This window comes from Fonsecaea pedrosoi (assembly GCF_000835455.1).
Source record: "Fonsecaea pedrosoi CBS 271.37 unplaced genomic scaffold supercont1.5, whole genome shotgun sequence".
Taxonomy (NCBI): Eukaryota; Fungi; Ascomycota; class Eurotiomycetes; order Chaetothyriales; family Herpotrichiellaceae; genus Fonsecaea; species Fonsecaea pedrosoi.
Window position 1 is genome coordinate 2,399,707 of NW_013550611.1, and position 27,881 is coordinate 2,427,587.

At 51.9% G+C, this 27,881-nt stretch overlaps 14 protein-coding genes and 1 non-coding gene across 15 annotated transcripts; 7 read left to right on the plus strand and 8 right to left on the minus strand.

The window, feature by feature from the left end:
• Positions 1 to 49: 49 nt before the first annotated feature.
• On the minus strand, positions 50 to 2,120 carry Z517_08336 (uncharacterized protein; the record flags this gene model as incomplete). The annotated part of the gene is made up of 6 exons (XM_013426853.1): positions 50 to 675; positions 767 to 1,007; positions 1,136 to 1,530; positions 1,610 to 1,669; positions 1,788 to 1,938; positions 2,013 to 2,120. The coding sequence occupies 6 exons, from the start codon at positions 2,118 to 2,120 to the stop codon at positions 50 to 52; spliced, it is 1,581 nt and encodes a 526-aa protein (XP_013282307.1).
• A 1,100-nt stretch (positions 2,121 to 3,220) lies between these two features.
• Z517_08337 (uncharacterized protein) lies at positions 3,221 to 4,427 on the plus strand (the record flags this gene model as incomplete). The annotated part of the gene is made up of 2 exons (XM_013426854.1): positions 3,221 to 3,239; positions 3,316 to 4,427. 2 exons carry the CDS (start codon positions 3,221 to 3,223, stop codon positions 4,425 to 4,427), a joined length of 1,131 nt encoding a protein of 376 aa, XP_013282308.1.
• Positions 4,428 to 5,090: 663 nt separating this feature from the next.
• Z517_08338 (PHD finger-like domain-containing protein 5B) lies at positions 5,091 to 5,423 on the minus strand (the record flags this gene model as incomplete). Its single annotated transcript, XM_013426855.1, has 1 exon — positions 5,091 to 5,423. One exon carries the CDS (start codon positions 5,421 to 5,423, stop codon positions 5,091 to 5,093), a length of 333 nt encoding a protein of 110 aa, XP_013282309.1.
• Positions 5,424 to 5,840: 417 nt separating this feature from the next.
• Z517_08339 (uncharacterized protein) lies at positions 5,841 to 6,923 on the plus strand (the record flags this gene model as incomplete). The annotated part of the gene is made up of 1 exon (XM_013426856.1): positions 5,841 to 6,923. The coding sequence occupies one exon, from the start codon at positions 5,841 to 5,843 to the stop codon at positions 6,921 to 6,923; it is 1,083 nt and encodes a 360-aa protein (XP_013282310.1).
• An 838-nt stretch (positions 6,924 to 7,761) lies between these two features.
• Z517_08340 (uncharacterized protein) lies at positions 7,762 to 9,273 on the plus strand (the record flags this gene model as incomplete). The annotated part of the gene is made up of 1 exon (XM_013426857.1): positions 7,762 to 9,273. One exon carries the CDS (start codon positions 7,762 to 7,764, stop codon positions 9,271 to 9,273), a length of 1,512 nt encoding a protein of 503 aa, XP_013282311.1.
• Positions 9,274 to 10,140: 867 nt separating this feature from the next.
• Z517_08341 (uncharacterized protein) lies at positions 10,141 to 10,512 on the plus strand (the record flags this gene model as incomplete). Its single annotated transcript, XM_013426858.1, has 1 exon — positions 10,141 to 10,512. One exon carries the CDS (start codon positions 10,141 to 10,143, stop codon positions 10,510 to 10,512), a length of 372 nt encoding a protein of 123 aa, XP_013282312.1.
• Positions 10,513 to 11,964: 1,452 nt separating this feature from the next.
• Positions 11,965 to 13,122, minus strand: Z517_08342 (uncharacterized protein; the record flags this gene model as incomplete). The annotated part of the gene is made up of 1 exon (XM_013426859.1): positions 11,965 to 13,122. One exon carries the CDS (start codon positions 13,120 to 13,122, stop codon positions 11,965 to 11,967), a length of 1,158 nt encoding a protein of 385 aa, XP_013282313.1.
• Positions 13,123 to 13,541: 419 nt separating this feature from the next.
• Positions 13,542 to 14,686, minus strand: Z517_08343 (uncharacterized protein; the record flags this gene model as incomplete). Its single annotated transcript, XM_013426860.1, has 4 exons — positions 13,542 to 14,058; positions 14,119 to 14,183; positions 14,239 to 14,585; positions 14,644 to 14,686. 4 exons carry the CDS (start codon positions 14,684 to 14,686, stop codon positions 13,542 to 13,544), a joined length of 972 nt encoding a protein of 323 aa, XP_013282314.1.
• A 949-nt stretch (positions 14,687 to 15,635) lies between these two features.
• Positions 15,636 to 16,643, minus strand: Z517_08344 (uncharacterized protein; the record flags this gene model as incomplete). The annotated part of the gene is made up of 1 exon (XM_013426861.1): positions 15,636 to 16,643. The coding sequence occupies one exon, from the start codon at positions 16,641 to 16,643 to the stop codon at positions 15,636 to 15,638; it is 1,008 nt and encodes a 335-aa protein (XP_013282315.1).
• A 968-nt stretch (positions 16,644 to 17,611) lies between these two features.
• Positions 17,612 to 19,614, minus strand: Z517_08345 (uncharacterized protein; the record flags this gene model as incomplete). The annotated part of the gene is made up of 4 exons (XM_013426862.1): positions 17,612 to 17,705; positions 17,759 to 19,192; positions 19,243 to 19,438; positions 19,518 to 19,614. The coding sequence occupies 4 exons, from the start codon at positions 19,612 to 19,614 to the stop codon at positions 17,612 to 17,614; spliced, it is 1,821 nt and encodes a 606-aa protein (XP_013282316.1).
• A 668-nt stretch (positions 19,615 to 20,282) lies between these two features.
• Z517_08346 (uncharacterized protein) lies at positions 20,283 to 21,412 on the plus strand (the record flags this gene model as incomplete). Its single annotated transcript, XM_013426863.1, has 3 exons — positions 20,283 to 21,087; positions 21,149 to 21,253; positions 21,318 to 21,412. The coding sequence occupies 3 exons, from the start codon at positions 20,283 to 20,285 to the stop codon at positions 21,410 to 21,412; spliced, it is 1,005 nt and encodes a 334-aa protein (XP_013282317.1).
• Positions 21,413 to 21,786: 374 nt separating this feature from the next.
• Z517_08347 (calmodulin) lies at positions 21,787 to 22,584 on the minus strand (the record flags this gene model as incomplete). The annotated part of the gene is made up of 6 exons (XM_013426864.1): positions 21,787 to 21,821; positions 21,895 to 22,107; positions 22,168 to 22,293; positions 22,370 to 22,385; positions 22,441 to 22,497; positions 22,543 to 22,584. 6 exons carry the CDS (start codon positions 22,582 to 22,584, stop codon positions 21,787 to 21,789), a joined length of 489 nt encoding a protein of 162 aa, XP_013282318.1.
• A 536-nt stretch (positions 22,585 to 23,120) lies between these two features.
• Positions 23,121 to 24,227, plus strand: Z517_08348 (uncharacterized protein; the record flags this gene model as incomplete). Its single annotated transcript, XM_013426865.1, has 2 exons — positions 23,121 to 23,143; positions 23,195 to 24,227. The coding sequence occupies 2 exons, from the start codon at positions 23,121 to 23,123 to the stop codon at positions 24,225 to 24,227; spliced, it is 1,056 nt and encodes a 351-aa protein (XP_013282319.1).
• Positions 24,228 to 25,358: 1,131 nt separating this feature from the next.
• On the plus strand, positions 25,359 to 25,448 carry Z517_08349. The gene has a single exon. It is a non-coding gene; the product is annotated as a tRNA-Thr (tRNA).
• Positions 25,449 to 25,814: 366 nt separating this feature from the next.
• Positions 25,815 to 27,863, minus strand: Z517_08350 (uncharacterized protein; the record flags this gene model as incomplete). The annotated part of the gene is made up of 1 exon (XM_013426866.1): positions 25,815 to 27,863. One exon carries the CDS (start codon positions 27,861 to 27,863, stop codon positions 25,815 to 25,817), a length of 2,049 nt encoding a protein of 682 aa, XP_013282320.1.
• Between the last annotated feature and the right edge of the window lie 18 nt (positions 27,864 to 27,881).

The following is a 27,881-nucleotide window of genomic DNA, read 5'->3' on the forward strand; positions in this document are numbered from 1 at the left end:
TTCCGTGATTTCCAGACGAACAATAAAGAGTTCTGTTCTGCGCCGTCTCTCACTTCCTGCTCGTGAATCTTATGACTGGACCCGACCTCCCTGCAGCGAGATGGTCTAGCAATTTATACTCCACGACTTCGGGATTCTTTTTGAACCGATCTTCCTTCCCACCAGCGACATACTCGAGGTCATACATCCAGACCGCGCGGGCAATGACCAGACACAGCTCCATGACCGCCAACCGCCTCCCGATGCACTGTCTCGAGCCATACGAGAACGGGGTCAGGGCGTCGTGGCACCGCTTGACGGCGTCGACACTCGTGTGTTCGGGCAGCCACCGCTCGGGGATGAACGTGTGCGGGTCGAAGAAGACGTCTCGGAGATGGTGCACCGCGTAGACGGGGACCGAGAGCTCGACGCCCGCGGGGAAATGTTCGCCCGCCGCGCTGAGGCCGCCCGTCAGCACCTCCCGGGGCAGCACGCCGGGGAGGCTCGGGCTCAGACGGATCGTCTCGTTGATGACCGCGTGGAGGTAGTCGCAGCCGTCGAGCGTCTTGCCGAGGCGGATCTCGTCGACGCAGGTGAAGGTCGTGCGGATCTCCTCCGTCAGACGCTTCAGCGCGTGCGGATTGTGCGTCAGATAGAAGAAATTCGCCGCCAGCTGTGTGGCTGTTGTATCGGAGCCTGGTTCGGGGGGAGGAATTTGTAGACTTTGTGAGTAACAATCTCTCTTTCGCTCTCCCAGAACTCCTGTGTTAAAAGAGAGAGGACGTACCTCCAAGTATAAGACCCCTCGCTTCGGCAAACACCTCCTTGGAATCGGCGTAGGCTTTGGTGCCGTCCTTGTTCTCGGCGCTGGCAATGTACGAGAAGAAATCCTTGCGGCTCTGGTCGGCGTTCATGCGCAGCTGGACCTGTTTCTTCGCGTACACGAGCAACTGCCGGCCGCGGCGGACGATGTCTGGGAAGAGGATTTTGTCAAGGTTCCACCTGAGCATGAAGTGGCTGCATCCATTCTGCGTGTGTGGTCAGCCAGTTCTCTTCCAACCTTTCGACAATTTCGAGTGTTCGGGCTTGCTTTGTGTCGCGTCTCTTCAAAAGTCCCAAACCATACACGCGGTGGGTGGCCAGAAACAAAACTTACGAGAAGCTGCTGGTGTACGGCCGCGTCAATGACATCGGGGAGCTGGCGACTTTCGTCTCCCCTGAGCATTCCAAAGTCCTTGCCAAACACTAGATCGCCCATGACATCGAAGGTCAGGTAGTTGCCCCATTTCCCCAGGTCCGCGGTCCAGCATTGTCGCAGTGCCGAGCAGTGCTCCTCGCCCGACGCCGCACGGAAGAATTCGTCAATGTGCGGGAGCATGTATTGTTCCATGGAGGACAGGTTCGCCTCGGTGAACGCTGGGGCGAGAATGCGGCGCTTGCGGGCGTGGATCTCGCGGTCGCGGGAGGAGAACATGTTCTGGAAGCCATTGTGTGCGATCGACGCTTCGTAGAAGATGGATTTGCGCACGTTCTGGTTCACGCCGTAGATGTCTGGTTGGATAGTGAGGATTAGTTTCGTTATTCAGCCACTGGTGTTCAGTTAAGGGCAACTGTGGTCATGCACACGTACCTTTGATGGCAGCCGAGTCGTTGATTGTCACGAGGTTGGGGGCAACACGGACAAACTTGCCTGCACGGAGAACAAACACTTCGTCAGTCACTGTCTCTTCTGATCACCTTCCTTGCCTCACATCCGGCCTTTTCTCACAAGCATCTCCTGAACCACCATACACTTTGACAACACGTACCATACTTCTGGTGCGCCCAATAGATCTGCAGGTGTCTGTCGCCGATAGCAGCGTGATAGACCGAATACCAATTCGTGACCCTCGCCCAGAATGGACCGGGGTACTTTGCGAGTGGATGGAAGTAAAGCCTGTATGTGACTAGACAGAGTGTCTGCCATTTGCGTCAGCATTCATGAGAGGTTGGGATTGGTAGCTGAGAATCGTCCATTCTCCTGAAAAGCATACATAAAGCAGTGCTGTCGAGATGGAAATAACACTCAGCAGAAGTACAGGATGGTAGAGTAGTCCATCCTTCTCTGTGGCGGACTCTCCCGAACGATATGTGAATGTCATTGTTGGCAGCCAGCGATATCACCACGATATTGAATGAATTGGTCAGCGTAGTGCTTCGAATTTCCCAGCTCGTATCGACTTCATGATCGGAAATATATCATTGCAGTCGTCGGACTCCTTATACACAAGTCTCGCTTCCATGTCAGCTTGGTTGATCTGACCTTGATCATCGTTCCGAACTTGTCTTTCTCCATGCCATTGGGAAAACCCCGATGATGAGGCCTCCCGATTAACCGCACATCTCTGCAGATTCCCTAAGCCACCGATCACCTCCAGAGGCCTCTCCCATTGCTGGCCATAAATGCAAGGACCTACGGTAGATAGCAGGGCATCGAGTCTGATAGGTCCCCCACGTTCTCAACCCACACGTTGCGGAGAGTGATCGTCACGGAGTCGACTGGAGTGCTGACCATGGTCGGAACGTTCCGACTACTGCACCTTGGATCTGTTGGGTTATACTACCCGGCCTTGAAAGTACTCACATAGGATTTAGGCTTGGAGATTAGTTGTCTGAAGGCATTGTCCAAAGTGGTGGTAGGCCGGTGAGCCACCAGTCCACGGTGAAGGGCACGAGTCATCCTAGAGGAGACCACGGACTATCCATCGCCCAAGTCGGCCATATGCACCTTTCCGTCAGAGCTCCTCGATTCGGTCTCGAATAAGTTTGCGTAACCCGCAATATACCCTCGATGCCAGGACATTCGTCCCGATAGGAGATAAGTTTGACGTTGAAAGGGTGAATGAGATGGTGGTTTGGCTTCGACGAGGCTGTCGTCTACCAAGTCAGGTAAAGTGCAGCCTCGGACGGCCACCCCATGGCGGGGCCCTCCAACTGCACCGCAAGATCGACGTGGACAAAAGAGCCTCCTATGTAGTTACAGAATTTGGCATTTCGCAGAACTCGAAGACAGGAGAAGATGCTACGGTGAATGCGATACCATTGAAAGTTTCTATATCCGAAGTCTACATATCACGTCTTTTCCTCTTCCAGCCAACGACCTTGCGTCTCCAAACGGCTGCCTCCTTCACATCTCCTACAAACAAATCCGTCAAAGTTCTATTCACTTTAGGATCTACTCAAAGAGTAGAAATCCGTCATCATGCAGTCCGGAATTACAGGTAACTTGGTACCCTCCCGCACCTGGACCGTGATATACAGGAGGCTGACTGACCACCATCCTTCTGCTACCCGCAGCATCTTCTGATCTTCACTCCGCATTCAGCAACTTTACCAGCGATACCTCTCTCTTCTGCCTTCCTGCGGGTATAAGTTCCGAGTCCCTCACGCCTTTACCAGCGATCCGCTTCCCCTCCACGCATTCCGGCCTCTTCAACAGCATCCACACGCTCTCCGATATCCTGACGCCGACCGACCCCTTGTACTTGCTCCTCCGTCGTGCTCCCAACTCCAGTGAGCTGATAGCAATAACATATGTCCCCTCACGGGCCCCCGTACGGCAGAAAACTCTGTTTGCATCAACACGCAACACGCTTATGCGCGAGCTCGGCACTGAAAAGTTCTCCGAGACGGTCTTCTTGACTGAGAGAGAAGAGATACTCGATCCTGCGCAATGGGACGAGCGTTCCAAAGGCTCTGCGGCTGCGAGCGGTGGAGTCCCAACCCCCGGTGCGAGGGGAGCCGTGGATTCTGGGTTGCTCAGCGCGGAGGAGAGGGAGCTGCAAGCTGTGAAACGGGCTGAGGAGGAAGAAAGGCACGGAACGCGGGGAAGAGATCTGATGGGTGAGGGAGGAAGTGGCGCCACACAGGGCAAAGGGGGTGTCATGATGAAGATTGCGGATGAGGCCAAGTCCACTTTGACAGCGTTCAAGGACACTGACAGTTCGGGGGGCAATATGGCTGTCTTCGGAATCGACATTGCCACGGAAGAGATTCAGCTGTTGTCCACAAATTCTGACGTCCATCCCGGTGCGGTAGCTAGGAATATACCAGGCGATCGACCGAGTTATACATTTTACAACGCACACGGAGTCTCGGGAAGTATATTCATCTACGTGTGTCCCGGGACGAGCAAGATCAAGGAAAGAATGGTCCACGCGAGTTCGAGGTTGGGAATGACCAAACTGGCTGGGTGGGAAGGTGTCGAGATCGTGAAGAGGTTGGAGGCCGGAGATCCGGAGGAGTTAAACGGCGAGAGACTAGAGGAGGAAGTCAAGTCTTTGCTCGCCGCGGCGGGTCTTGCTGGTGGAATTTCTGGTACAGAAGGCGGCGACAACTTGGGCCCCGGGTCGGGAACTGCAACACCCAGAGGAGGATTTGCCAGACCAAAGAGACCAGGGAAGAGGTGACGAGTCGAGGAATCAGGCAGAATCTTGAAACTGCACTACAAACTTGCAAGAATAACCTCTGTTTTTCGAGGTAAATGTGGCGCTGATGGCTTTCAAAAGCACCCAATCACCGTTCTCAAAGACAAGTGACGAATAAAGTGACGATTGAATTGAGATCAGTCGCTGGCTGTTTTCTACCCTTCCTTTCCTTCCTTCTCTGCATACGCCGGATCCAATCGTAATTCAGTGTCGTGACACGACAAACGTGTTCCGGCCGGTAGAAAATCTGTTGTTTGATGCACTGAGCCCATATACAGACCGGATTTCAAGTGTTGTACGTGCGGCTCAACGCGCGGAACAGTTGGAGCATAAGCCAGTACCAGTTCAGCAGGACAAATGGCTCTGGCCGTGTTCCTCATTGTGTGGAAGGTGGGAAGCGGACGCGCTGGGTTGCCACAGAGTGTGCAAGATTTGCGGACACTTCTGTGCCATATTCAACAGCTCTGGAGATTGTCTCGAATGAAATCCTCGCCAGAACAGGCAAACCGACCATGAATTATCCCCCTAGGCATCAAGTTGTAGCCTGCACAGCTTGGAATATGCACTCATTTTAGCCCATACGGACAGAGAGAGGTGGTCTGTTCCCAGCGCCGGCTTCCCTCTGAAAAGATGCAGCGCGTGCCCCTAATACTGTTGATTTCTGAAATTCTTCTTTTGATAGAACAGATCCGTCCTCGACGATCCCAGATTGATAATCTTCGGGCACCCGTCTCGGTCCTTTTCCAACCTCGTGCACTCGAAGCAGTAAAAGGCGTCGGAAATCCCTTCGCCGCCGCAGACGATGCACTTGTTCTGGTAGTTGCCGAAGGAGCACTCGTCGCAGATTCGTACAAGAGTCGTCGGGCGCACGTAGGAGTCGCAGACGGGGCATTTGCCGTCGCACTTGTCGCAAAGACGGCCGATCGAGATGCCGGGGGCTTTACGACACATGACTAAATCGGGGTGGTGGCGCGACATTGTTGCAGTTGTATTTTGTGGGGGGTTTCGAGAGCGACCAGAAGTACTGTTGTAGTGGTTTTCAGTAGTTCGCGGAGGATTGATTTGGTACGGAGCTTGTGGACGACGCAGGAAGGGAGGATGCAGGGAATAATATGTAGGTCGGCGTATTGGCTGCGGGACAGGAAACAGAAACGCATCGAAAATGCTCAGCCTTGCGCGAATTTCTAAGCCTCGTTCCTTTTCCCCGCACAAACAAAACCGGCACGTGCAGCAAGAAAAGATCTGTGGAGCTCCGCCTGCAGGCCTGATTCGATGTTTCTGCCTTTCATCTACACATCAACAGCCTCAATGCCAAACCAACGAACTGTGGGAGTGAGGAGCAGGAGCCTCCCTTGATAGAGATCCAACTCTTGAACCCACCGCATTTTGCGAACAATGATATCCTCGGCTGTCCTCATTCCTGAGGAGCCTCAGGTCGACCCTGTAGACCAACATGGCTCCCTCAAACGCCGCCAGTCCTCCCTTTCCGAATCCTCAGAATCAAATAAGCGCCCCCGCCTCAACTCACAGACGTCAACGGCCGGAACGAACAATGGCGAAGCGTCCCCATCGGCGCCATCAGCAACTTCGCCAGCCGCAGTAGGCGCTCCAGGAGGACAGCCATCGGCGATGTCGCCTCCTCCGCCTCGCCGGCGACAGACATCTTCGACCCTGGAACAGGATAAATCTCGAAACCGAAGACTTTTCGGTGCCCTACTCGGCACTCTTTCGCAATCCTCGAACGCATCGAGAAGGTCGTCCGCTGGAACCAAGATAAATAATCCAACGACGACAACATTAAATGAACGACGTGAAGAAATCGAATCACGTCAACGGGAACGCCTGAAACGCGAGTCCCATGAGATCGCCGAATCTGCCCGCGCAAAGAGGCAACAACTCCAGCGCGAACGACGAGTCGAGCAGTTGCGCTGGGATGAGGAAGCAATGAAATTGCGGCATAGGAATATGAGGGCCGCCGCTGGATTTTTGCAGACCAAGGCAGAGCCACGATTATACTATAAACCCTGGGAATTGCGCGACTCGGAGGAAGACGAGATTAAACAACAGATCGAGGAGGCGGAGGCCACGATTCAGCGGGAAACCGAGGAATTTGAGGAGAAAAGGAAGTCGAGGGAACAGGAGCTGAAGGAAGAAGATAAGGAGGCGCAGCACCCGCCGGGTATAAAAAGCCTCCCTGGAGATACCACAAAAGACGAAGGAGACGATCGCCTTGATGCGAAAGGCGAGGCTGCCAACGACGCATCTGGAGATGAACAATCGGTTCAGATCACAAGTCAAAAGGATGGGGAAGATCAACCCTCCCCCAACGATGCTTCCGGTCCGCTGAAGGATAACAACTCTGCGGAACACCCATCGAAAGCAGAGAGGCGGCGCAGCGGCAGTAGCAAAGAGCACGACGACCATGATCATGGTGGCGAAGAACTCGAGCGTGGACAAGAAGACGATGTAATATACTGAATATGTACGGTTGAGGGTTGTCGGCTACAATACCGTCCAATACCACACTATTGGATGTTTCTCTGCACAGCACAGAGCGGACACGAGACTCGTACGGCATGTGCATGTTTCTCGGCGAGAAGTGATTCATTCAGATGCCGTTGATCGCCCGTAGAGAACTTGTAACGCCATGGCAAAATCTCTCGATGGACTGATTCCACTGGGAAAATATTACCCCACACAGTCCAAGCGTACAAGCAAGATACGTACATGTAGGGATGATGGTGCTCAGCCTTGCCGGTCGGCGTATAGCGTCCAAACACGGTTTAGTGCGAGACACCTAGTCTAGACAGGCACCAGGCTGTGACCAACGAGGCTGAGGTTTATGTCATACCTCATACCGAGTATGAGGGACTCCACCACGTGCAATCCGCCCCGGTTGCCATAATTACCTAGCGAACAGTAACTTGTCCCTCCGGGCCGAAGTTCAATCATCAAATCAATTCTCGCGCATTCCATTTTCTTTTCCCTCTCCCAATTTTCTCTCCCAGGCGTGATAACCAAACAGCGAAGTATTTATTTTGTTGGTCTTTTTTTTTCCTTGTCCCAGGCCAAATTTACGGTTTCTTTTTCAGTTTTGCAGCAGCAGCAGCTTTTGATACTATTTTTGCGCCATGTCATGATTTTGTCACATTTTCTGCCGCATTTAATCTTTTTGTCGACGCCCTGCATTCATCTTTCACTAGCTCGTCCATTGAACTGCTTGGCGTTGGGTGGTTTTTGAAGGGGAGGTCTTCAGTGCTCTTATTATTATTATTATTGGATCTGGGTGCCAATCTAGTCGTCATATCTGCCGACAATGGAATCACGTCCAACGACAAGCACCGCGGGCTCCCAAATCTCATCTATCAACGTTCTGACCTTGAATTGCTGGGGACTGAAATATATCGCAAAGCACCGCCATGAACGACTGTCCGAAATAGGAAATCGGCTTGCCACCTATTCTCCTCAACTCGATATTGTCGGTTTGCAAGAATGCTGGACATATACCGATTACCTGTCCATACGAGACAGCACCCGCTCTTTCCTTCCGTACGGCAAGTTCTACCACTCCGGCATCTTCGGAGCTGGTCTGGCCATCCTGAGTCGATGGCCAATAACCGAATCTTCCATGTATCGTTATCCTCTCAATGGCCGACCTCAGGCATACTTCCGCGGCGACTGGTTCGTCGGGAAGGGTGTTGCATGTGCGAGGATTTCTCTCCCCGATGGCGACAACATTGAAGTATTTAATACGCACTTACATGCGCCTTATGAAAAGGAACCGAACGACAGCTATATCTGCCATCGAACAGCACAGGCCTGGGAAATTGCGAAACTCATGCGTGCAGCTTCCGACAGAGGCAGCCTAGTCATTGGACTGGGCGATTTCAACATGGTCCCATTGAGCTTCGCACATGTTCTGGTGGAAAGTCGTGCGGGCGTGCAGGATGTCTGGCGAGTGGTGAAACCTGGGAGCAGCATTGGTGCAAGCGTCGATCCACCTGAAAAGGAGCGCCGAAAACGCGTGGGCGAAGATGAGACTCCGTCCGTCGAGATAAGTCTCGAGGAACACGGCCACACGTGCGACTCTGTTCTGAATACGTGGCGATGGAACAAGGCCCATCAGAAGCAGCTGGCGCAGGGCCACGACCGGAAAATCTCGGGCACGGACTTGGACCCAAAAGCAAAACGATTGGACTACATCTTCTTCAGCGGTATAGGTAAGGGTTGGAGAGTGGGTGAGGTAAAGGTTGCTCTCACCGAAAGGCACCCGACCCTCCTCTGCTCGCTGAGTGACCATTTTGCTGTGCAGGCGACACTAGCGAGAAGCCAAAGCCAGCCAGCTCCTCCGATCACAGTGGAAGCTCACGCAGCCTTGCACGATTCAAGCGCCACAGATGCCAACCTCCAGACTGCGGATTTTGAGGAGAAGGATTTCGACAAGGCAATATCAAAGATACCCACGCGAAGCCAAGTCAGCCAGGACTTTTACAGAGATATCCTCGTCATGATCGACAAATACACGCTGCGGGAGCGAAAGCAACGACGGTATGGCCTGTTGCATTTCGTGGGGTCCGCTGTGGTCTCGATCGGCTGCTTCATCGCCGTCTGGTGGTCACCGCGGAATTTTGTGTCCTTCATCCTGATACTGCTCAGCAGTCTTGGCCTCATGGCTGGGACCTTACATGGATTGATCGGGGGTCTCTTTGTGGGTTCGGAACTGAGGGCTCTGGCTGAGTTTGAGTGGGAAGTTCGAAATGCGCTCCATCTTGCTGGCGGTCCGGCTTTGGAAGATCAATCATTTCAATTGAAAGATTGGTACGACTGAATCCGACAAGGATTGACCATGTTCTAGAAGAGCTCCATGAGCATCAATGGCTGGGTGAAAAGTGTCCCTGCATTGCTGCGACAAGCGCCCAGCGACCATGGCGCTTAGAGGATCGAGCAACAAGTGGCAGTTTGCAGTGGACGAATGGAGAGGAATGGGCTGGGGGATCCCAAACGCATGCAGGGAGCAGAACTGAATCCACCCTGGGGAAGAGAGTGAATTATTATGAGTGTTGTTGGCATGACATGGATTGGGGGGAGGATTGAGTGTGTGTTGTCCTTGTTGGGCCCGTCATTGGATTCGCAACTCGACACTTCAAAAAGGGTCCGAATTTCCCACCTTCGTCGATAACGCCAACCTCAACATTTCCTCTCTCCATTACACCCACAACCACCTTTTCCTGTTCGTCTCATTATCAGAATCCGGTCGCCTGGTGTTTATTGATCAGTAACTGATTTTTCAGGATCCAGACACACGCGCATAACAAGGTACGTAAACCTGTCTCCCACCTGTTGCGCTGTTGTCCCTTCTACTGCCTGGACCTGGTTGCCTGCGAACCACATCCCACCACTGCTTTTCCATTGCTCCCATGACTCATCGGTTGTCGCGAGCACCTTATCTATCATTGTTCCAAGAGTTATAAATATTGGACGATACCCCATGAAGCTGTGACCGTATCATCTTTGCCTGGCTCACCGGTCACCTTGTCACCCCCGCTTTTGCGCAGTCCAAACAACCGTTTCACTCACTTTACCAGCTGACAACTGGCCTTATTTAGTTTCTCAAGACAGCCTTCGCCGTCTCATCTGCATACAACTGCAAGAGCCTCAAAAAACCACACAACACCTACCAAAACCACCACTACCAATGGCGCAAACACGCGGCGCAACCGGCCACTCCAAGCCAAGAGTCTTTGCCACCGTCTCGACCGAGCCTGTGCGCAAACGCAAGACGACGGCTACCACTACGGACGGCGCCACCAAGAAGAAGCGCAAGACTGCTCCGAAGAAGGCGGGCGCGACAACCACCGGCGCCGGTGTCACGAAGAAACGTGCGCCTGCGTCGCACCACAAGAGAAAGCCCACAATTGCGGACAAGGTCGAGGGCGCGGTGGAGAAAGTCATCGGGACCGTCGAGGGAAAGCCCGGCAAGAAGGCTGCAGGCACGAAGAAGATCAGAGGCACAGACGGGAAGGGCAGCAAAGTGTCCAAGAACACCGCGAGGGTCGAAGTATCCTAGATCAAGGGTGTTCTCGACTTTGCACGAGACGAGACATGAGTGTTTCTGTCGCAGCAAACATATGATCAGACAGAAGCTGGCGGAGAATGCTGTGCTGACTGGCCCACTTTGGATCTTTGTGGGAACGCATCGGACTTGTGTTATTTTACCCTTTCCCCCCTTGCCCACTTGCCCCCTTGCCTCCCATCCCTGAGCTGGATTTTGGGGGTGGAGAGCATGGTCATCATCATCATTAATGACATTACCACCGGGATTTTGTCTGACGCCTGCTCGCTCACTCACTCTGTTCCCGGGCATTCTTATTCACAAGCCCAGACTCCTTTTCCTTGTTCAACTCAAGGCCCGAAACTCGAGGCTCGAGGCTCAAGTCTGAGGATTCGGAGCTCAGGGACTGACTGACCTTACATGACATGACATGACATGATATGGCACGGCACGGCATAACGACAATTGGGTATTGTTTACGAGAATTCGCACCGGAGTTTTTGCAAAAGGGCATTGTTATCCATCACATCACATCACGAGGCTGGATTTCTTTGGTTCAGGATACCTCGCATGGATCTGGTCTGGTATCGCCATCTGAGTTAAGCCGGGTTGGCTGGCTGGGCCCTATACCATCATCCATGGTAATAAGAAACGCAAGACCAAAATCCCTTAGATAGTAGGTAGCTTCAAAGGCCACCTTACACCTACCTCCCTCCCTCCGTCCCTACCGCTACCCACCTGTTTAACTGCGTGTCTATGTCCCTCGGTCCTTATGTTCTAACATCCCCATTCACAGATAGAGATACACAGGTTCACAGGTACGAACTGAGGTACAGAGGTAGAGGTACAACGGCAATGAATAGAGAGATACCTAGGAATACCTCACTCACTCAATTCTAATCTATGTATCTATCCATCTAGGAAACGAGCAATGCGGGAGGAACTCAGTCTGTCACGGGCCTTTCTTACACCTCGAACAACGGGAGAGCGTGTTATAATCAAGTCCCTTCAAAATTCGTACTCTAGTACTCATTTTACTCGTATGTATTACTTTTCTAGTTGGCTAGCACGATATCAAGTGCAAGTGCACCATGCCCATGGGAATTTCGCTCGCTTGTAACAATTCTCCCATTCCATTTCCTCTGTTCACATATGCCAATTTTGTCCTTTGTCCATGTCGAGACTTTCATTCCCTTTCGTTCGTCATCCATGTCGCTTTTCGATCCATGCTATTTCCGAAACCCTATTCCCGTGTTGAAGTCAAAAACGCCGTACCAGGTCAATCTGTCCCTTTCCCAGTATCAACAATGTCGGAGTTACAGTACAATCTCGTCACTTCGTGCGTCTTGTTCCGTGCTTCCTCCAGACTTGCAGTTGTCTGTCATCGACGTGACCGATGAGAGGCCTTGTCTAACATGGGCAACCTCGAATCCTAGGAAGAACACGCTCATCGATACCACCACTCATTCAGTCATCCAGGCTGTCTCGTCTATCTCTTCTCCAGCCACCAGACCTTGGGGGTCCTTGACCGCTGAGGCTGGGAAGTGGATGATGATAGGCCTTGGTATTCTGATTCTGGACGCTCTGGTTGTCAAAGTCCTGGTTTGCGTGGAATGAACCAGGCACGGTGCGGATTGGACGTTGGGGGCTGTGATTTTTGCTCGGCGAGTGGTATCTTGGTGGACGAGGACCAGACATTGGCGCAGCAGCCGGTGGTGGAGTCGCGACGCTGAAGCTGCCTTCTTGGCCGTACGAAAAGTCACGACGTGATTGACGTTTCTCAGGACTGTGTTGGCGAGAAGATGGTGCTTGCCGGGTGCTGTTGCTGCCAATGTCACTGCCGCCACGTGAGGTCTCGGTGTAGTCCGTGCCGTAGAACAGGGCATCCGAGTCTCTGTTGAGACCTCCCACACGGGCAGCCTTTTCGTGTCGATAAGCGCGGACATCGTAGTCCTGGCCACCTTCCCAGCGGGCTTCCTTGGCCTCTCGTAACTTTCTCTCTTTAGCCGTCTCCTTTTGCTTCCTTGACTGCTTCTCCTTGATGATAGGTGCTTCAGAAGACAGCTCTGTCATCGTCTCAGTCATAGCCTCTGTCATGGTATCCGGGATCGTAGCCGTGTCTTTGTCCGAGTACCCATCTCCCACAACGCTACCACCACCTAGCTTGGTGCTCTTGGTAGCGTTACTAAGAGTCGTTCCATTGGGACCCTTTCGTCTCAAGACGGTAGACTTGTATTCATCCCAGTCGCCCTTTTGCCATTTAAAGCCGCCGTTCTTGGCCCAAAAGAAGAACCAGATGGCAAGGATGACGAAAGAAGCCCCGATAATGGCAAATAGCGCCTGGATACCTTTCATGTTGATATCATTAGGATCAACTGACCCGGCACCAGGGTTTGGGTCTTTTGTATGTTGGGCATCTCTTGCGGTGAGGACATTATAGCTATCTATCGGAGATAGCATGGGAGGAGAGTCATCGCTTCGGGAGATGAGGGGATTGTAGACCAGATTCCGTTTAGAAAATGAGGTTGTCGTCGGCATTTCGTTTAGGTCCGTGGAGCGTGCATCGAGTTCAAGGGAGGAGAATTTGAGGTCGGGAATGTCAACATGGGAATTGACCGGAGCCATGATGGCAGGGAAGAGAGCAGCAACGCTCTCGAGGGAAACGCTTCGTCAGTGCAGCTGTTCTTCTGTCGTATATCACAGATGTTCGGTTGCGTTAGGGGACGATAAGATACGGTGTTTCGATGTAGTGTCTTGTAGACAATTTGACGGTGTGGTAATTTTGCAGAGGGTCAGATATGGAATGTCCAGATGGGCAGATGAGAAACTCACCTCTCCGAAGAGACTTTTGTGCGCGAAATACTGTTGTATGGCCGTGAATATGTGGTGGCAGGAAACACTGAAGAGGCTGGGGAGCAAGGCTGCGCCATATATTTTGTCCAGTGATAATGACGCAATTGTTGATTAACTCCAAATCAGGAATGGCTCCGTTTCCACAGCAGCCTCACGTGTCTCTCTATTATTGTCCAACGACTCATGCCACGCTACCTCGACTCGTTCAAGAATTCCACCAACCCGACTTCGTTATGTTTGTAACCCAACTTCTCTGCGCGTCGCGACACGAACCTCATATTGCTCGCCATCAGCATCGGCAATTCGCCCCCGCCTGCTTCCTCCAAAGCTACACTTCTGGCTCGAGGCTCCCGCACGATCCCTTCCGCGTACAATGTTTTTGCAAAGGCGTCTGATGCTTTCTTCCAGGAAACTTCCGGTCCTCCAATCAGAAAACATCGCTCATAGACAGATCCTTGAGGATATTCCTCGTGCAATGCCAGGTCCAAGACCTTCAGCATGAAGGGGGCTATGGCATTGACGTGGAGGCAATTGAAGAGGGCACTTCCGTCTCCTACGTATGGCACAAATCCCAGCTCTTTGGCCTTCTCGCGGTAGATTAGTTGGATCACTCCCAAAGCCGGAATTGGGCCAGCAGCTTCGCCATATATTCCAGAAGGGAAGACAATGTAGGTCCCGATATTGCTTGTTTTGCCTGCAGTTAAGACTCTGCATGATCAGTTGTCAGTCAATTATGACAGATACTATGATGCTCAGGGAAGATCATACACGGTGTCAGGCCCACCATTGAGCATGGAAGGGTTGATAAGCTTCATGTCTTCTGGGCTACAATCCTGCTGCATGTCAGTAAGTTCATTCCGCGTAGTTCAAAGGTGCCATTTCGCTCACGTCCCAGATCTTCGTTTCGGCGTGAAACGCCCCATCCGTCCATCTCTTATCCACAAAATTACCAGTCCCACTCATGTGAATGAGTGTCTTCTTCTTCTCTTGCGGCTGCTGATTTAATCCTGCCACAACCGCCTCGCTCAAAGGCACATCCCATGACGAACCCACGTTGATGACGATGTCGTGTTCTCGCGCTAACGCGGTGATCTTGTCCTTCTCATCGAAAGTGCCATGCACGATGCGTTTAACGCCTGCTGTTTCGTACAAGTACTTGTCGAGGGTATTATTCCGTAAGAAGACCGTGACTGGGAGTTGGGGATACTCTCTCTTCAGAGCCAAAACGAGATGTGCTTGGAGATAATGTCAGTCAACCAGCCAAGTTATGAGACAATTGTGGCGGCAACTTACAACCAACAAGGCCTGTTACACCAAAAAGCAAAATCGAGGGCATGGTCGATGCTGGATCCGCTGCGACAAACGTTTGAATCGACGTGTCAATTGGTTTTTGAAGTCTTGCGGTATGCTCTTGTGCGAGGAATCGATCAAGCTCTTCAGGTCTACTATTCGACTTATATACTCTTCAAGCCTGACCAAATGCCCTCTCATCAGATCCAATATTCCCTCGAGTTCGTCGCGTGTCCATACCACAAACAGTCTACTGGCCGAGCATACTCATCCGCCACCAAGCACAAGCCTCTCGAGGCTTCAGGCTCTAGGCTCTTATAAAGATGGGTGACCAAGTACCACGATTGCGGATCAGCGGACTGCCCAAAGCTCCCGACAGCCCAGTCCAGCCCAGCTCAATCCAAGAGCACTGGCTCTCAGTGACGGGCTGGTGATTCTTCCATGGAACTCTATTCGTTCACCACGGATTCATGGACCTCAGAAACACGGTCGGGAGTGTCTTCATAAGCAAAAGCCATGGTCGCATTTATGCGAGACAGCACCATCGGCTGTGCTCTTATTGGTGCCCCAGAAAAATTACCCTTCCGAGCCATTGGGGCCAAGCGGATCGACTAAGGACAGGGCTTGAGAACAATGAATGCTGTGCTATTATCAATCATATATTCATCAGAGAGGCCGTTTTTTGAGGCCGTTTAGGAAATGATTAGAGAGAGAGAAAAAAAACTACTTCTTTCATACGAGCTCCTGGCTGTAGAAGAATGAAAGCTCAATGTTGACAATCATAATTTTGCGGGTTTCTCTCTCAAGACTATCCCCTTCATTCATGGCTTTTTAATCACCCTTGTCTGTCGAGCACCTGTCTCTCGTACAGTCAGTCCTGTGCGAATACCTCCTCCCTCCTCCCTCCTTCGCAGCTTGATTCCCCCAAAATACCTCGTGCGTATGGTATGTTTTGATCTTTTGATCTCAAATTCTCGAGGCGGATGTCAACGCAATCAGTCGACGGTGCAGATCAACTTGCCCATGGTCTGGTTGCTCTGAAGCATCTTGTGGCCCTCCTGGATTTCGGACATCTTGAAGACCTTTTCGACAATGACCTTGAAGCGGCCATCGATGAAGCGGGGCAGGGCGTGCTCGACGAGCATGTCGCGCAGGCGGCCCTGGTAGGCCTCGTCACGGCTGCGGAGGCTGGAGCCCTCGTAGCGGAGGCGCTTGCGCAGGAAGCGTGACACGTCGACGGGCTTCTCGACGACGTTGCCGCCCAAGTTGCCGAGGTTGACGATGTGGCCGTCGCGGGCCGCCGCGTCGAGGTTCTGGTCAAAGTAGCCGGCGCCGATGAAGTCGACAATCAGGTCGACGCCCTTGCCGTCGGTTTGCTTGAGCAGGGCCTGCGCCCAGTCGCCCTCCTTGTACGAAAAACCCTCGGTCGCGCCCAACGACTTGCAAAACTCAATCTTCTCGCGTGAGCTCGCCGTCACGTACACGGCCGACGCGTTGTCGGCCTTGGACAGCTGGATGCCCGCGATCGACACGCTCGACGCCCCCGCGTGCCACAGCACCGACATGCCCGGCTTGAACTCGCCCACCAGGTAGAGCGCCTGCGTCGCCGTGATCCACGTCTCGGGGATGCCGGCCGCCTCCTCCCAGCTGAGTTCCTTGGGCTTGTGTACCAGCATGTGCGTACTGACGGCGATGTACTCGGCGTAGGCGCCACCGTAGGCGAGGCCAAAGACCTCGTCGCCGATGTTGAAGCCCCGTTCGGGTTCGGAGCCAAAGGCCTCGATGGTTCCGGAAAATTCGACGCCCATGATCGGACCCGCCTGCGGTGGTAATGGGTATCCGCCTTCTCGCTGGAGGAGATCCATGCGGTTCAGGCCAAAAGCCTTGATTTTGACGAGAGCCTGGCTGCCCTTAGCCACCGGTTTGGGAGTGTCGGGATTGATGAAGAGGGCGGAAATGGGACCCTTTCCGCCCTTGATGTCGACTGCGCGCATGGTTGCCATGGCTCTTGCGGGTGTGCTTCTAGCTGACGGCTGGACGCGACTGTGAAGAGTCCTGATAGCAAACTTGTTCTTACTTCTGGTGGTACTGCTCAAGGGTGATATTGATGTTGATGCTGATGCTGATGCTGAAAAGGATCTTCTTGCCCCGAGAGACGTCGATGTCTGCAATATATGCAAAGACGGACAAATGCGCTGGCCTTGAAGAATTGCTATTGAGAACGGGTAATAGCCGGTCACTAGCCGTTGGAGATGCGGGATTTCTAATGCGACCCTCGAGCAGACAGTCGCCGTCGAGTTCATTCAAGGTCGATACGGGCGAAAGAGAGGAGGAGAAGAAGAGGACGAAGATCGCAGCCTCGGGATCGACGGCAGGCGGAAGATAGATTTGAGGGATTGGCGAAGCAAAGACAAAGGCGACACCAGGCTACGGAGATATGATTACCTCAAGGCTGCTTCCTGATTAGGTTGTGTTTAAATGCCGCCAGGAAAGGTATAGAGAGGGGCATCATCATAGCAGCGCAAGGATGCGCACGATGAGGCCCTCGTACACGATACGAGGTGCAGACGAGGTGCGAGGAACTCTGCGGATGACATGACGCCATTACTAACGAAACATTTCGGAGGTTTCCAGATTAGTAGTAAAAGTAGTAAAAGTAATTAGCGAAAGTAGTGAATTTCCACCGGATCCAGCATTGCTCTGTGCCACTGGGGGCTTCATGGCCTTCAGCCACCGAGATTCATCCATCATTTCCACATGCATAACTCGCAGCTATCAATACAGGTGCATCCCAAATGACAAAGCACACTTGACCCTAGCACTCTGGGTGGCACTCAGTGGCTTGCTTTCTTTCCCCTATGTGGTCTTTCCGGTAGGCAAAAGGCTTATCATTCAGGTATAGTGCCATCATCACCCAGTTGTTTTCCCAACACCTCAATCCGCGATAACCACAGCTTCTGCTACTCCCCCTCTAGTCAATGTTGTATTGCTTGATCAATGCAATCAGCTTCTGTGATTCTGTCACATAGTTCAAAGGCGCCGCCGATGTGACTTGATATCGAACCCTAGTACTCGCGTTAGTCTCCGTGTCAACAACATCATGGGTCGGTCGTTTTACCGTTGTTGTTCCTGGAAAGTGTCAAGTTTCGCCTTGCATTTCCAATTCCATGTCTTGCAGTTGGCCTCGGAGAATATCTCGGCCAGCCTCTTCTCGTCCACCTCCTTGATCTCCATCAGCTCATCCGCGGTCATGCCAATGACCAGTCGGCCCGTTTCGTCGAAACAGCTGACCCAGAGTTGGCCAGTGTGATCGCTAATGTTAACCGACATGATATAGCGGTATTCAGGTTTTGGATGGTTCTTGTCACATCGTTCGCAGCGCCACTGACCGGGGTCGATCTCGAAAACTTTCTTGTTGCACCCCTCCGACAAACATGCCGGGTAACAGAAGTTGTCCTGCTTGATGTATTGTATTGAAGCCTTGACGGAGAAGAAGTCGGCATTGTCAGACATTCCCAATTGCTCGTCTTTGACTTGCGAAATGGTCTTAAACGGATCACCTCGAGAACCGGTTCCAGATGCCGCAGTGCCTTGGATGTTTGCATGAGTCGCAAAATTGCCACTCCGACCTTGGTCCTCATACCACCCTTTCAATTTGTGTGCTTCAGGCATGTCGGGATTGGCGCTAACCGACCCAGAACTTAGCAGACTCAAGCTGCGTCCGCCAAAATCTGAGACTTTGACACCTTTGAAAGCGACCACTGATTCAGGTGGAATGTCAAACGAGGCCGCCGTTTTCCCCCAGATGGTTAGACGCACCGAGTATCCAGTGTTATCGACCAGAGTGAGCTCTCTCTTATCATAGGGCTTGCTTGTGGTTTTTGACGTGATTTGTGAAGTCTCACCGACCTCCTTGAGCACCCCAATGATGTCAATGGTTGTGTCTTTCTCCACAGATTGCAAGTCTGCGATGCTGGTGAAGTTGTATCGAACTTGGGGAACGTCATCTTGATCCTCGGCTTTCTCGACAGTGGTGTCTTTCTCAAAGTGAAGCTCATAGTCATTTGCCAAGTTTGAAAATTGTTTCTTCGCCAATGAGACTTTGCAAGGACTCGAAATGTAGTAGACGCTGCCCTCTTGAAACAGATCGTACAGCTGATCGCATTGGTCATTGAAACCCGTGGCCCGGATTTCGCCACTTTCGTCCAGCAGGTTGACACTGAAAAGCTTGCCCTCGCCATTACGATTATGCCATGTCTTGATGTCCGACTTGCTCGTGCAACGCGCCTTGATGGTCCACTTATTGGAGTATGGTGAAATTGCTTCGATAGGGTAGATGTTCGCGTGAGCGGATGACGATGGCTTCGCATGACCCATGGGTCGGTTCTGTTTCGGCTGCTCTTGTTTGTTTCCATAGAATCCATTGCTCGTAATCGACGTAGGGTATGCCTTCTCTTCATCTTCAGCCTTCAGCTCCAGTGGTTTCGGGTCGCCGAGTTTCTCGTGCTCCCCATACTCTTCGAGGACTTTGATATCGGTCACGATGAGAATGCTGGACAGATCGTTAGTGTCATTGTAAGTAAGCGAAAGAGCCTGTCTTACCGTTTAGCCTTGACCTTGTTCGCAGAATATCCCATCAGTTGCACGAGAACTCCTCTGCGGAGAATCTTTTCCTCTACCAGCTGATTCTGGTGCACGGCCAGCATCGTCTGAATGTAGTTTTTCGTGTCGCTGAAAATGACTCGGTGGCGCTCCTGACCACCTTGTTGCGTGGCAATAGGCTTGATTTGAACACATTCTGTTCCCTGTCAGTCTTCATCGAAGGTACCACGATCTCGGAGTGCATGGAAACGTCTGAGAACAACATGGCGACTTACGCATGACGGGATGTTCGACCCGTCCAGGACGATCCTCAAAAATGTCGGCGAGCGAACCTGCATCGATGCGCGCGAGTGCAGCAGCAGGGGAGTTCATGGCTAGCACTGAAAGATGAATGAATGAAACGAGGTAAAGACGAGTAATGGTAGATCGAGGCAAAGGTTGGTGAGTTGAAATGTTTAGCGACACATAATGATGCCTGCGAGCTCCCACTTCGACGCGTTCTAACGCGTTAAGTGGCTCTCCCCGCCTGGTGCCCGCCACTGGTACAACAGCCTTGCAAGGAGAGGCGCTGACTAGACTTGCCAGGCAAAAACTATCATTGTCTGACGCCATGTTTTTGTCAAGGTCTCACCCCACCAATTCTGGCTGTCCTCCGCGTATGGTTCTCAGCCCAAGTATCCAGAGGGCATCCCTATTGTAGATAGACCATTTCCGGTACTCGTGTGCATTGTCATTAGGCATAAGAGCATACGGACATCTACGACAGTGAAATGCTGTATGTCCTTCTTCAAGCAGGACCTACTCTGTGACGTCTGCCACGATTCTCAGAGCAGTTTCCTGTCAGACCTTGTCATTTCTTTAGGCTGACCTCAAGGGTGAGACCCTACCAAGTATATCCAACATTCAAGGAGCCGGACGATCAGCATCTTTTGCCAAAGTCTTTAGTCCCAAACTGATAAGTCACATACCACAACTATCCAAGTAGACGAGAGTAAGAGCCCGGGGAAAGGAGAACTTACCTGACACATCTGTGTGCAACTATGGCCGATTCTGAACTCGCAACCAGGGCTCCCGAGTCCGATGCTATGGAAGCCCAAGTCGAACCCTCTGCTGTCTCATCTACAGATTCAACGGCTCAGACTGGTCCCAGCATGGGAGAACACTGCGTAACAGACCGTCCGACACCAGACAATCGCCAACCGTCTGGCGAGATGTCCAAGATGGGTGACGTTGACGTCTACATCTCGAAACCGGCCGACTATCCAAATACTCCAGCCAAACTCCTCCTTCTCCTGACCTCTGGTACGGGGGTGCACTCCGTAAACAATCAGGTCCAAGCAGACATGTTCGCCGCCGAGGGCTTCGTCGTGATCATGCCTGACCAATTCAATGGTGATCCGGCACCGAGCTCCAACAGGACTACGATGCCCACTTCCCCCACCTCCCCTGGAGAACCACCACAAAGTCCGAGCCTCCTCGAGCGCATAAAACTTGGTGCTGCCGAGACGGCGAAATCATTCCTCGTAGACATGTGGCTGGCCCGCCAAACACCAGAGAAGGTGCTCCCCATCTTGCTCAAGGTGATCGAGACATGCAAGGACGAATACGCGGATGCTGTCGCCCATGGACAAGGCATCTATAGCGTGGGATATTGCTTCGGTGGGAAGTACGTGGTTATGCTAGCCGGCGAGAATCATACGCAACAACCGCCCAGTGGCAAGGATGAAGAGGAAGGGATGATGGCAAAGGGGCCGCTAATCAAGGCTGGTGCTGTGGCGCACGCGACGTTGGTGACGCGCGAGGATCTGAAGGCCATCAAGGCGCCTTTGACGATGGTTTGTGTCGGTAAGTTAGAGCTGATGTCTTTGTGCTGTTCGGATATCCACAGCTGACAATATTTTACCAGAGAACGACCCTCTATTTCCCTACGAAGTGCTAGATGTTGGTCGAAAACACCTTGCATCCAGCAGCATAGACCATGAGATCAAGGCATATCCCGAGGTCCCGCACGGTGAGTTTCAATTCGAGGAAACATTCCTCTGGGCCGAAGGGGTTCATCACTGACTATGGCACAGGATTTGCGGTGTATGGAGATTATGATTCGCCCGAAATCAAGAGAGCTCAAGAAGCAGCTTTCCAACAAATGCTGAACTGGCTCAAGTCTCACTGAGGCTTCATTTTTGTTCAAGGATGTCTGGCGGCGATAGGCAGCTCGCAATGAGCAATAACGATACCCAAGAATCAATAAGGAAAAGGGCAGGATAACGGGTGGGGTTTATGACAGCGCGTTGAGCCACAGGAAACTGTTTAGTTGGTTTCATTGCACCTCGCTCAAATACTTCAATGGGCGTTCTTTGGCCCAGGACGCCCGCATCAGTTCAGAACTGGACTCTATCAAGTAGAACCGGGAAAATTCCGCTGTGCCATCGCCATTCCAGGAGCTCGTCTCACTACCCTGTCGAGGGCTCCCGCGCTTGCTAGAAGCCCTTGTCCTCACTCCCGTCATGACTCTGTGCCGGTGACAGGTTCTCGTCGTTATTTCGCTCATTTTTGCATCATCAGTTGCACGAATTCGTTGTCTGTATTGAGGTGATCAGTCGTGAAACAACATATATCGGACAGGCGGGAGAAAGGAGGACAAATTTGACTTACAGTCAATGCGACCATCCCCATCTTGATCAGCTTCTCGAATCATCTCATCCACTTCATCATCCGTGAGCTTTTCACCAATGGAAGTCATGACATGACGCAGTTCAGCGGCAGAAATGAAGCCATTGTTGTCGCGATCAAACACCTTGAACGCCTCTCGAATTTCCTCCTCGGAATCTGTGTCCTTCATCTTTCGGGCCATCATCGTGAGGAATTCTAAACAAACTCGTAAGCCGAGTCCATGGATGCCACTGATTGTAAGTTGCTCCACCATACCTGGGAAGTCAATGGTGCCATTGTTGTCTGCATCCACCTCATTGATCATGTCCTGAAGTTCGGATTCTGAAGGATTCTGGCCGAGAGATCTCATCACCGTGCCCAGCTCTTTGGTGGTGATTTGGCCTAGCAAGGTCATGTTAGATTTCAAGGTTTGCGGACCTGGCGATGACATCGGCGGGGTAGGAAGGGGTATATGTACCGTCGCCATCTTTGTCCTACAGAGCGATGCGTCAGCTTCCAAGGCAGTAATGAAGAGATCAATCAACGTACAAACAGAGAGAAAGCTTCTTTGAATTCAGAGACCTGTTCTTCGGTCAAGGAGTCCGCCTACAGTCAACAGGTGTCAGTCTAGGCCCATAGAGACTGTTTCACCACTGCAGCCGCAGTTAGGATTGCCATGTGGTGCCATACCATGGTCGAAATCAATCACGCAACGGTCGCCGTTGCAGTTGAGTGCAGGTTATGGTGGTGCGCGACGTTGGAAAGGGGGTTGGTATAGTTATGTAGCGTCTCCTAAAGGGAGGACGTATTCAAAGGCGGCTGAAGCGGCGGCGTAAATTGAACTGCAGGGTTACGAGTAAAGTTGTCCGTAGAAAGGGCAAAGTCTCGAACTCCACTGGATTATGGCGCTGGAATTCGGGCCAGCTGAAAAACGAAGGATTGGCGGGAGATTCCATGGTCCGCGGATTATCGATTCTCCGAGCCCCTTCGTCACTGATCCAGTTTCTAGGTGTTGCTTGTTCGTTGCTTGCACAGGCTGCCTGTGTCGCGCAACTCAAGTTTAATTCTTGACAATGCTTGCTGCTTCCATGTTATTGGCACCCCGACGACTGTCTGAACTACTTGTTTCTTCCTAATCCGTTGTATCTGATCAGCATGCCAGTCAGAGCAACCCGAGATCAGACGGAGGACAGTCACATGTGATCCGTTCAATTCCATCAGATCTCAATATGTGGAGAGATCGGACGAATCTGTATAGCCCAAATTTCCTGATACAAGGCAAGCATATCTGACCTTCTTCTAGTTATATCTCCTATCGCCAGTCATATTCCCACCACCCCTCTAAGAAACCGCGATTCCCATCCGCCACAAACGGCTATGCCGACCAGGCATCAGAGGAGACCAGAGGTCTCATGTCCACGGGGGCATACGACAATGACGGCGATGCAGTCATAGAGATGGATTTGCTTCCTCCCCGCTGGATTGATGTTCAAGATGAGGTCGGCGATATTCTCAAGGACATCACACTCAAAGCTGCAAAGTTGGAGAAGCTGCATTCCAAACATGTCCTTCCCGGGTTCGACGATGAGTCGGTCAAGCTGCAGGAGGAGCGCGAAATAGAACAGTTGACGACGGAGATCACGAGAGGCTTTCAAGAATGTCAAAAAGCGATCAAGCGCATCGAGAGTATGGTCAAGGAGGCCAGGGAGACAGGCAACCTTCAAAAAGGGGACGAGATCATGGCAAAGAATATCCAAGTCGCTTTGGCATCCAGAGTACAGGAAGTCAGCGCCACGTTCAGGAAGAAACAAAGCACTTACCTCAACAAACTCCGTCAACTGGGTGGCTTCGAATCACCAGTTGGTCGTTCTTCAACTCCAATACCCGTTCAGAACCCGTACTCCGACCCGGCCCTACTCGAGTCTGACGCCGACAAGCGACTAGGACAGTCGGCGCTACAACAAACAGCACAGAAACGACTGCATAGAAACGATACTGCCATCGCACAACGGGAACAGGAAATCAACGACATCGCCAAAGGTATCATTGAGCTGGCCGATATCTTCCGCGATTTACAAGCAATGGTCATCGACCAGGGCACCATGCTCGACCGCATTGACTACAATGTGGAACGGATGGCTACAGATGTCAAAGGAGCGGAGAAGGAGCTCATCGTTGCCACCAATTACCAGCGACGCAACACCAAACGCAAAATCCTCTTGTTGTTATTGCTTCTTGTTATTGGCATGTTTGTCCTCCTGTTGATCAAACCGAAGAAGCGAGCTCAGCCAATACCACCTCCTGCATCTCCTGCGAACCCAGACAGTCCTCCTTGAGCAATGAAGCACGGTGTAGACACGATGGTAAAATATTTGCTTGACACAAAGGACACAAAACGAGGACTATGCACCACAAGCTCGCCCTCTTATACTGATCCTGGCCACAAACACAGTGCCTGTCGAAGGGCGAGATTCAACAGTGTTACCTCAGTCGCAGGACTGTGTCGGATGACCAAAGCACTCCCCTTTTGATCCTCTGGAGGATCACTCCCTGAATCCGTGGTTTATTCCGGCTGAGCACGGGGAAGAAAAGTTGGACACAATTGCAGGAGACACAAGGGAAGCCAAGCCCATGGGTTCGTGGCATACAATAGAGGTTGTTTTGAAAGAGCTATATAGACCCTGCCGGAGGTCTCTCCTGTTGAACGAACCTCACAGCTCCTTCATATTACGGTACGGACGACGAGGTAGCTATGGCGTAATGACGTGAGTATGGGTCACTCTTACTAGTATTTCATGCATTGCTAATACGGAAGCAGAGGGACTGAGCTGGTCCTCATTCTATAACGAAACACTTTGGAATATATTCACCTCTTTCCTAAGAGGGCGTGTGTTAACACAAATACTATTACTACTACTTATACCCAGCAGCTCCTCTTGGTTGAAGCCTCTGATTTGCTGTACAAGGCACATAGCTTATGACGAGAATCTCCCAGTAGAAGGGTTGAGGGATACTGTTCACCGTGGTATCTTACAACATCTTTCCACATCTCAGCTCTTATGTCCTCTGACCTTTTGTAACTCGTAACTTTGTGGAATTTTCGGGAACCAATGGGTACTTGTCATGTTGTTAGCGACAGCGGGCACTCTTACAGGCGGGAACTGCCCTTGAGATTCGGCGAGATTATTATGAATCCAGAAGGATGCTATACATAAACGAGGTATCCAATCATAGAACCAGTAGTGCCAGAGCTGAGAACCGTAAAGTATTGTCACCCTCACCCTATATTAGGTCAGCCGGTTGTGGAACCGGAGAAACCGCCGAGACAGTCGGTCAGTCTTAGGTATCTCGTACACGTAATCGCAAGCCCACCATCAAGCCCACCTTAAAATCAAAGCTATATATTATACATGTCCCCAAATCTCTCCAAGAAGTGCCGCGAGACGCGCATCAGCGAGTTCTCTGCGGCCTTCATAGCTCAGCGGTAGAGCGCGACACTAGTAGCTCCTTTACCTACTGGAATGTCGAGGTCTTGAGTTCGACTCTCAATGGAGGCATTTCTTTTTGTAGATTTTCCTGCCTGCCTACATTTGGTGGCTGGTTTTTTTTGTTCATCCCTTCTTCCTTTCTTCCATGCAAGGACATTCATATCTTCTTCTTGAGGTACTGACTGGTGGTGGTAGTGCTGGCCAGGTCTGGGGCTGGTTTGTTGTGTATGTTAAGACTGCCAAGGCGCCAAGGACATGTAGTGACCAACATCAGGTTACGTCCTTGACCACATAATACAAATACTGCGTGTACCCAGAGAAGAAGTCGCGAATTTCAGGTTGATGCTGGTCGATTTGTTTACACGATCTTCTTCTCGAAAGCTTCTTCGCGAGATCTCCCGTAATACAGAGAAAGGATGCTGCCTGCCAAAGTCATCACACAAGCTCTACAGTTCCAAACTTGTCCTCCTCTGCCGCCTCTCCGTCCATGATGCCATGCACATAAGCTTCACTGATCAGCTTATACGCACTGTTTTCTTCACGACGAAGAATAAAAGGCACCTGAGCACCCTTGATGAGTGCGACGACGTCGCCTTTTCTCACATGCTCGGAGCTCAGAACCAAATGACCCATGCTCGTGACGAACGGAAGTCGCCCCAGACTCCTACCGTTGATCTCTGACCCCAGCCTTTGGGACGAGAATTTCCGTCGCCCAAGACTTTCTCTGGCAGCCTTAACAACACCACTGGTCAGGAACTTTTGGACTTCCCTTTTGATACGGTAGTCCCCAGATCGAAGAAAGCGTTTCCCGGCCTCCAAGAGCAGCACGGCGTCAGACAAACGATCTTCTCCCTCCATCCTTGTCTGTTTTCCGTCAGAGTACCCTACACCTGCAATGGACGATACTGCTGCTGCGCACAGCCGGTACCTAAAATTCTCGTATGATCGCTCCCTGTGGTATGTGAGGCGCAGAATTTCGAAAAGCCATTCCGATGGCCACGAGACCGTCTCTGATAGAGGCACTTTATTACTTGACTTCCTCTTAGGGAAATCGCCGGCTGCCTCAATTGTGTCATACAACCTGCAAGTTAACAATAATCCCTGGGTGACTTGGTTGATTGTCGGCACGGAGATCATAGGAACGCCCCTGTCCACCCCAGACGCTCCAAATTTTGGGTACAGGGTTACATGATCGTTTTCCACGTCTTGCACCATCGCAACGAACGATTTAGACCAGTCTGGAACCCAGGACGGTAGGTCAGGCTGTAACTTGGGAATTTGACAACAGGAGAGGAATGAAATATGGCCTTGCCGGAGCAGAGCTAACATTACTGACGTGTAGACTTCTGCACAGGTTTTTGTATAGTCCGGAATGATGCCGCTTTGTCTCAAGTCTTCTCGATCAGATGCCAGGCTCAGAAGTGCAAAGACCTTGTCTCGTGGATCCGTCGACTCGAAGTGATGAGGTCCATGCCGGCGAAGATCGTTGGTGCCAACACAGGTGGCACGGAGAAGCGCTGCTAGGGGGAATCGCTCATACCTGTATATCCTCCACAAAGATAACATGACACTGGGCCTGTGGTGGAACAGTTCTGTCGTGAACAATAGCTGCTGCCGTGTAAGCGATGTTGTGTCCTCCTTCTGTATCTTCTCCATGAAGGTCGCCCAAAGAGCCTCGTATGCGCTGATGGCTGCATTGCACCGACGTCGACTGATCCTTTTGGAGCCACAGAGCAACTCTGCATTCTCGGGGAGGGCCATTTCCTGCAACATCCATATGCGCCCCCACCAAAATCGAGTGAAGAACCGCTTTATGCCAGCGACCGGAAGGAGATGATCTTGCTCGCGCCATCCACTCATTAAGTAGAAGAGGTCTTCCAACTCTTCGCGACTGACAAATCGCAGTTGATTGTCCTCTGTTGTGACCGCGCAGATCGGTGGATGACCTTGTCGACCCTGCGCTACCAGACTCCGCCAGATATCACAGTGAACACCCTCAAGGGTGTAGACTCCACAGGATTCTGCCCGCTCGCCCAACTTGTTCAGGTAATCCACGATATCATCGCTGTCGTCCTCGGCCGGTCCGAGCCAGGCATACACCTGCGTCGCCTGCCTGTAGATGTCGCCCATGAGGGCGACCTGCCAGCTTTTCTCCTCATGGTCACGTTGGTTGATGCACAGAAAGTCGATCCAGATGACGAGGTGTTGGCGACGACCTCGCCTCAACTCCATCATCGCGTCGTATAGGGTTTGTGATACCTTGACCTGCTGTCCGTCGACCAGGATCACCCGCTTGTCCTGGCATGTGCCCCATACGTAGGACAGTGCTACGTACTGCGGCTTCGCACCCAGACGGGCATGAAAGACCTGACAGGACGGTAGCCTTTTGAACCTTCCGCCATCGTGGCGGTCTTTTTCAGGAAGAAGTCGCAGCAGCCTGATCTCATTGCTGGCGGGATCTAGCGGACGATATTGCATTTCCATGGCTGATGTTTTATTTGA